Source organism: Glycine soja, chromosome 19 (assembly GCF_004193775.1).
Source record: "Glycine soja cultivar W05 chromosome 19, ASM419377v2, whole genome shotgun sequence".
NCBI lineage: Eukaryota > Viridiplantae > Streptophyta > Magnoliopsida > Fabales > Fabaceae > Glycine > Glycine soja.
In genome coordinates this window covers 12,665,387-12,673,866 of record NC_041020.1, presented here as the reverse complement: position 1 = coordinate 12,673,866, position 8,480 = coordinate 12,665,387, and the positions used below count along the sequence as shown (strand labels likewise).

The window sequence follows — 8,480 nt, the reverse complement described above, 5'->3', positions numbered from 1 at the left end:
CCTCCTTCAAGAAAAACCCATATATCTATTATTCAAGCAAGCTGATATACCCCTGTCTAATGACTATGAAGTAAGTTCTAACTTTTACCATGCAAGAAAAACAAAAGAACATAATTAAAATTGGGTAGCCTCCCAGGAAGCGCTTCTTTAATGTCATTAACTTGACGCTTTTACCTCAATGGGTGATATCCACTTTGTCCCTTAACTTCAGGACCTCCTTACCACCCTCCATCACTTGCAAGCAGACGTTCTGATCTGACATAGGCTTGTCTTCTTCAAATAGATCAAAATTGATCTTCTGATCTTCAAAACCCATTTCCATTGTCTTTTTTCCCATGTCAACTACACAGCTTGCAGTTAACATAAAGGGTCATCCCAAAATGATGGGAACCTCATGGCCTTCTTCCACATCCATGACCACGAAGTTAGCTAGAAAGACCATCTGCTTAACTCTTATTAGAACGTCTTCAATTACCCTGTAAGGCCTTGTGATGGATTGATCAGCAAGCTGTAAAGTCATTCTGGTGGGCATGATTTCCAACTCTCCCAACCTTCTACACATGAAGAGTGGCATTAAGTTGATATTGGCTCCCAAGTCAATGAGACCCTTTCCCACTGTGACTTCACCTATTGAACAAGGAATAGTCACACTTCTAAGGTCCTTGTGTTTTGGTGGAAGGATCTTCTGTATCACAGTACTACAGTTGCCTTCCACAATGATATTCTCCTGGTGAATGTATTTGTGCTTCCTTGTCAACATATCTTTCAAAAACTTTGAGTAGAGTGACATTTGTTGCAAAGCTTCTCCAAAGGGCATAGTTATTTCCAGTTTCTTGAAAATGTCTAGGAATCTCACCAGATGGTGGTCCTTCTCTTTCTTGGACGGTACCATGGGATATGGCACTTCCATACCCTTATTTGAAGCTTTTTTTCCCCTTTTCTCTTTCTTTTTCACTCCTACTCTTTTCTTCATCTTTATTTTTTTTACTTTTTCTTTTTCTTCTTTTTCTTTTTCTTTTTGTACCTCTATTTCTTTTCTTGGTCTTTTATTTCTTTCTCTTCGACCATTATTTGTTTTCCCCCCCTCTGACTCATTGCATCTGTTACCTCATTCTTCTTTTTAACAGTAGTGTCCTTGAAAGCAACTTGCTCCTTCAAAGCAACAACATCCTCATCCTTAGCCGCCATAAGCTTCCTGCTTCTTGTTACAACAGCTTTGCACTCTTCTTTGGGATTCTTCTCAGTATTTGCCCTAAAGTTGTTGGATGACTTCTCAGCTAACTACTTGGCCAGTTGACCCACCTGAATCTCAAGGTTTTTCAGGGCTGACTCAGTACTCTTATGGTTGGACATGGTCACTTGCATGAATTGAGCCAGGGTTTCTTCTAGTTTGGTAGTCCTCTAGAAAATATTAGGCCCTTGTTGAGGTGGCCTGTTGGAAGGTTCACCCTGGTCCTTATTGAATTGATTACTAAGGTGTGATCTCCGTTGTCCTTGCAGATTGTAGGGACCTTGCTGGAAACCTAAGAATCCTCCTTGGTTGTATCCTTGCCTTTGTTGATTTCCCATGTAACATACTTCCTACATTTGTTCTTCAAAAGGAATACAATGGCCGGATTCATGAGCACCACCACAAATGGTACAACCTGTAACCTGCAAAATAGAAGACTATGAAGGTTGACCAGTAGACAATTTAGTTGGCAACTTACCAATTGTTTCTATTAAGATCTCAAGTTGCTTAGCAAGCAACTTATTTTGCGCAAACACAATGTCTTGTGATGATAACTCCAATAAGCTCTTCTTGGTGGGTTGATGCACTCTATCATATAGAATAGCATGATCACTGGCAGACATATTCTCAATCAGTTCAATTGCCTCTTCGGGGGTTTTCAGTTTTATCTTCCCTCCTGCTGAAACATCTAACTACTGCTTGGTTTGTGGTCTCATCCCATCTATAAACATGTTCAATTGAATTGGCTCAGAGAATCCATGTGTGGGAGTCTTTCTCAACAAACCCCGAAACCTCTCCAATGCTTCACTCAAGGATTCATCAGGGAACTGGTGAAATGACGAAATAGCATCTTTCCTTTCTGCAGTCTTTGACTTGGGGAAGTATTTATTCAAAAATTTCTCAACAACTTCCTCCCACGTCTTCAGACTATTACCTTTGAATGAATGGAGCCACTTCTTGGCTTCTCCTACCAAAGAAAATGAAAATAAATTGAGCCTAATGGCTTCATCTGGCACTCCTGCAATCTTCATAGTGTTACAGATTTCTATGTACGCTGCCAGATGTGCATAGGGGTCCTCAAATGAAATAAGTTCCCTTGTATCAAATGAATCAAAGAATGAGGATAGTTTATGTTGTGAGCTTGGACTTTAGGATGCGCAATACTTGTAAAGAATTGCGGCACTGAGCTACTAGAATAATCCTCAAGGTAACCCTTTGCTGGTCTTCATCAGCCATGACAGAGGCTTCTGGTAAGTATATAGCTGATTCCCTTGATGATAGTGAATCAGATGATGTTGAGTCAGAAGATTGAGCTTCTTCTTCTAGAATATAAGCTATTGCCCTATCTTGCAACAACTTCCTTCTCCTCTCGGCTCTGTTCCCTCTTAAGGTAGCTTCAATTTCCAAGTCCAGAGGAACTAGGTTGCCTGTGGGAGATCTATGCATACAAAATACTGACAGAAACAATGGTTATTCAATTCAAGAAGAAAAAAAATATGAATCAAAAGAAAATATTCACAAATAATTAAAGAATAAAGAATAGACACTTAAAGAACTAAACTAAACTTTCCAAATAGAAAGAAGTTCCCCAGCAAGTGCACCGGATTGCGCAAGTAGTATAAAATGGTAAGAACCGAGTATCTAACTCTCGGGGAACTTGTTTTACATGGTAAAGTAGTGGTTCAGTAAATAAGTGTCTTGTTATAAAAGGTTTGTGTGTAGTATGGACACGTGTGTAAACTAACTAAACAAAGGTAAATAAAAGATGAGCAGTGGTAGGTGCAAAGGTAGATGGTCAACGTGTTGGTCTTCCTACTGGGCGACTGATGCTACTAAAGATGTTCTCTACCTAATAACGTTCCTGTGTTCTATTTTGTCTCCTGGACTATTAAACCCCGATGTCTCATGCATGTTTAGCCTAATCCTAGCCAAGCGTCATCCTCAGATCCCTATTGTTGGACTAAACTTGACCAGAACTGCATTAAGACATACATACCAACAACTAGGTTATCGTACCCTGATCCCTCATGAAAATACGATAAACTAGCCCCGTCCTATCAAGTTCTAAGGATCAAACCATTTCCCAATGTTGAATAACCCTAATTGAGCATGCATCTACGTGATCAAGGCAAAAGCATACTAAAAATGAAGTACTGATAACATAGAGAACACATGCAACATCATTAGATAGATAAAATAGTATTTACATCAAGTACCCCGTAGGAAGAACCAACTGAGGATTTAGCTCTCCATTACTAGGAAGCTTCTCTTACAAAGATGAAAAAGAGAAAATGAAAGATTAGGAAGTACAAGTGGTGAGGATGTCTCCTTCACCTCTAGAAACCTCACAATCACTCAAACTCTCATCCAATACTCCGCTTGATAACTTCCTCTTTAATCTTTGCTGTCCCTCAGGATCTTCACACCAGAAGTTCTTTCTGCCACTCAGAGGAATACTTCCAAGAACAGAGAACACGCCAAAAATTGAGAACTCCCTTCCATTTTTTATTTCAAGCTTTAAATAGTGTTGCTGATCTTTGGTCGTTCGCTTAGTCACATTCTTTCGGAAGAATCAAAAGAATTCTTAGACTGTGTCGTTTTGAATTCTTTGACAAGGGAGAAGGGAGACACAAAAGAATTCAGGTGGTTAGTCCCTTGTTCTTTTGGAAAAGAGAGAAGAGAGACACAAAAAGAATTCAAGCTGTTAGTCCTTGGCGAATTCTTTTTGGCAAAGGGAGAAGAGAATGAAAAGATGAATAGCACAAGTTTTCAAGGTTTGGAAAACCAGAAAACTTCAGAAAGCTTTTGGTATAAAGAAAAAGAAGAAGTTTAAAGAGATTCAAGGCTTGTAAAGGATTGTAAGAGATTGTTAGAAAGATTCTTGAAATGTAAAACAAAGCCTTGCTTTTATAGACTCTCCATGTCTGGTCAAGAAGACCATTCAGAAGAGTTATAACTTTTAGAAAAAACTTAAACCCATTTGAAAAAGTCAAAACCTTTTTGAAGAGTTACATCTTTAGATTTTTCAGAAATAATCACTGGTAATCGATTACCAAATATGTGTAATCGATTACACAAAGCTTTTGAGTGAAACAATGTGACTCTTCACTTTTAAATTTGAATTTCAACGTTCAAGGACACTGGTAATCGATTACCAAAACATTGTAATCGATTACAGCCTTTTGAAAATATTTGGAACGTTGTAAATTCAGTTTGAAAACTTTTTCAAACTCATTTTGCTACTGGTAATCGATTACAACAATATGGTAATCGATTACCAGAGAGTAAAAACTCTTTGGTAAAGGTTTTGTCAAAAACTCATGTGCTATTCAAAGTTTTGAAAAACTTTTTAATACTTATCTTGATTGAGTACTTTCTTTATTCTTGAATCTTGAGTCTTGAATCTTGATCTCTATTCTTGAGATCTTGAATCTTGATTCTTGATTGTAGGCTTTCTTCTTGAGTCTTGAATTCTTCTTGATTCTTGAACTCTTGATTCACTTGAGATGTTCTTTGATTCACTTGAGTTGTTCTTTGATCTTTTGAGCTTTTTGTTCATCACCTTTGTCATCATCTTTTGTTGTCATCATTGTTATCATCAAAACACCTTTGAATCATTGTTGATTCATCATGAAGCTTTGCTTCCACAATCTCCCCCTTTTTTATGATGACAACTTCTGAAACCAAGAAACACACACACACACTTTTTCCTAGTCGATCACTCTTATAAATGCTCCCCCTTTGTTTTTGAATTTATGCTTATCTTAAAATTAAATTATTTACTCATGTGAGTTCTTGATTTATCCCTATTTCTCTCACCCTTTGGCATCAACAAAAAGCCAAAGTGCGTATCAAACTTAAATTATGCAAATATATCTTAAACATTCATACAGCATTCATAAAAAATATTAACCACAACATGAAGTAAAAACCATGAAGTAACAATCATAAACAGATTAACTTATAAAATCCACATAGTCAAATAACATACTTGTTCAACCAAACCATGCAAATAAGGAAATAATAAATTGTTCAAATACCATAGTAATATTACCAAAATACAAGGCTAAAAATCAAAGTAGTAATATTAAAATATAAGTCTAAGATGATGGTGGCGGCGGTGGTGGAAGATCAAAGCTTGACCGGATGCAAGATACATCTTCTTCAACCTTAGTCATTCTTGACTCCATTTCATTGAAGCGCATATCCACTTGCAATTCCAAAGTATCAAACCTCTCACCAACAAAGGTTTGAAGACCATCAAACCTTTCCAAAATCTTCGAAAGAAGAGATGAATCTTCTCCTTCATGTCCTTCTTCACCAATATTTCTAGCACCCTTCTTTACCCATGATCCATCATGCTCCTTAATATAACCAAAGGATGCTATGACTGAAGCGCCTATAAGAAATGATCTCTTGATTGAAACATAAGGTTCAGAATCAAGAGGGATGTTGAAATGTTGAAGGAAGAGGGTAACAAGGTGAGGATAAGGCAATGGGGCATTCAATCGCAATGCCTTATGCATGCGATATCTAACAAGATGTGCCCAATCAATTTGTAAACCTTTATGAAAGGCCCACATGACAATGAGATCTTCTTCAGAAACCTGGGCAAGGTTTGAAGATCTAGGAAGCAAAATGTGAACTATAAGGTAATGGAGGATGTGGCTTTCAAAAGCCAATGAACCGGCAAGAAGTCTTCCGGTCATATCCGCTTGGTTGGTGCAAACCAACCGGCGGGCATCATGCACAGAGAAATCGAATTTCCATTCATCAATCAGTGCACCCTCAAAAGGCACACCTTCACTAGGCAATTTGGTTAAGTCAAAAAATAAGGATTGGTCAATGACCATCTTAATCCCATAGATTTTAGACATTAGAACACCTTCATGAATTTCTAAATTAGAATAGAAGGCTTTGACTAATTCAGAATAGACAGGTAATTTCAGAGACATGAATGGAATAAGATTGGAGTTTTCAAATGCTTGGAAGCATTCAAAATTCTCATTTGAGAAGAACTCCATATCTATGAATTTTGGGTCTACAATGGAATGAGAGGAAAAGAGGTTTGTGTACCGTATATGTTGTTCCTCTTATGAGAATAATGATCCAGAGGGAATGGAGGGAGGAATTGGTGCTTCCTGTGACCCGGAATGCCGCTGACTCCGACTCGAAGTTCCTTTCCGCTTTTTTTATGGTTCCGCCATTTGAAGAGTTTTTTCAGGATTTCAATCGGATTGAAAAAAGATGAAGTTTGGGCTTTGTGGGGAGTGATTTGGATAAGAATTGAGTGAGATATGGCTGGAAGAAAAATTGGGGGCGAGGGTTTTCGAGAGAATGAAAGGTTGCAGGTTTCAGAATTTGAAATTTGAATATATAGGTGCAGGGACACATCGTAATCAATTACACAAATATGGTAATCGATTACCAGAGAGCAACTTTGACAAAAATAACTGCTTGTAATCGATTACACTATTATGGTAATCGATTACCAGTGGTTATTTTAGCCAGAAAACAAAAATAGAAGGCTTTCTAGGAGAGAAGAAGTTTTGAAAACTATTTTTGAAAATACTATATTTGAAAATACTTTATGACTAATTTTTAATCATGTAATTTACATATCATGTCATGCAAAAATATTTAAAACATGAAGATAATCAATTTTATCAAGAACAATTACAACACAAATATGAAGAATATTGATTTTACTTAAATAAATGAATGAATATTTCATGCAAATAGAATGAAATCAATCAAGAAAATATACTCATGATTTCAATCAATCAAAAGACAAACAAATAAAGAATTGTTAGTCATCATAGTCAAATTGTTTGAATAAAAATTTCAACTTTAAGAGAAATTTTAATAAGATAATGGTTTTGATATTACCTTTTTCAGGATTGAAGTGTCTATATCTTCAAAGATGAGGATCATTCTTTTTCTCCTTGTTTTTCATCATTGAGAGATGTTCTCGTCACTTTCATAATCTTTGGTTAAAAGATTAATCTCCTTTTCTGAACCATCGGATGAATCATTGTCATCCCATGCAATGTATGCTTTCTTAGTTCTTCTTTCGTCAAATCTTTTCTTTTCACTTTTCTCCGACCATTCTTCGTTTGACGGACAGTTGGCCTTGATGTGACCAATTTGGTTGCATTTGTAACACCTAAGGACTTGAGAATCCTCTTGTAATTTTCTTCCATTATTGAAATTTTGACGCCTATCAATTCTTCTTTTCTTGATGTATTTCTGAAATTTCTTAACACAGAAGGAAAAATCTTCATCATCTGAATCTTCTTCTTCGTTTTCTTCTTGTATGGAAGATGAGGCTTTAAGAGCTATGCTTCTCTTCTTTTTGTCATTTTCTTCATTCTGATTGAGGCGTTGAAGTTCCATCTCGTGTTCCTCCAATTTACCAAATAAAGTGGCAAGAGACATGGAAGAGAGATCTTTTCTTTCAGAAATAGCAGTTACCTTGGGCTGCCATTCCCTACTTAAACATCTTAAGACTTTATTAATTAAATCCTCATTGGGAAAAACTTTTCCTAATGGTGCAAGATGGTTTACAATATGTGTAAACCATTTTTGTAAACTCTGAATGTTTTCATTTGGATTCATCCTAAATAACTCATATTCATGGGTAAGGGTATTTATTCTATACCTTTTTACATATGTGGTTCCTTCATGGGTTAACTGGAGAGTATCCCACATATCCTTGGCATTAGTACAATTTGACACTCTAAAGTACTCATCCATCCCTAGGGCTGAAGTGATGATATTTTTGGCTTTGAGATCGTACTGGATTTTTCTCCTATCTTCTTTTGTCCACTGATCTCTAGGTTTTTGGGTTGAAGTACTTGTGCTTACATCTACTATAGTGGGTATATGTGGTCCTAATTCTATTGCTTCCCATATATTTAGATCTATGGCTTCAATGAATATTTGCATGCGGGTTTTCCAATAATGGTAACCCTCACCATTGAAAATGGGTGGTCTGTGAATAGAATTTCCTTCAGGAAACAAGGGATTTGAGGAGGCTATCCTGCAAGAAACCTGCTCGGATACCACTTGTTGGATTGAGTCGCCTCAGAATAATTAAGAAGGGGGGGTTGAATTAATTATTCCTAAACCTTTACTAATTAAAAAATTACTCTTTTAAGGCTTTTACTAAATTGTTAAGAGAATGCGGAGTAGAAGAGAAACTTAACAGAAAGTAAAAGCGGAAATTAAATGCACAGCGGAAAGTAAA

General features: G+C 36.6%; 1 protein-coding gene across 1 annotated transcript; it reads right to left on the bottom strand.

Annotated features, from left to right (window-relative positions):
* Positions 1-370: 370 nt before the first annotated feature.
* LOC114398604 lies at positions 371-910 on the bottom strand. The gene has a single exon (XM_028360783.1). It carries the CDS (start codon positions 908-910, stop codon positions 371-373), a length of 540 nt encoding a protein of 179 aa, XP_028216584.1.
* Between the last annotated feature and the right edge of the window lie 7,570 nt (positions 911-8,480).

What these genes read in the sequence shown, in the direction of transcription:
- LOC114398604 (XM_028360783.1), bottom strand. Translation starts at nt 910, where the DNA reads ATGGAAGTGCCATATCCCATGGTACCGTCCAAGAAAGAGAAGGACCAC.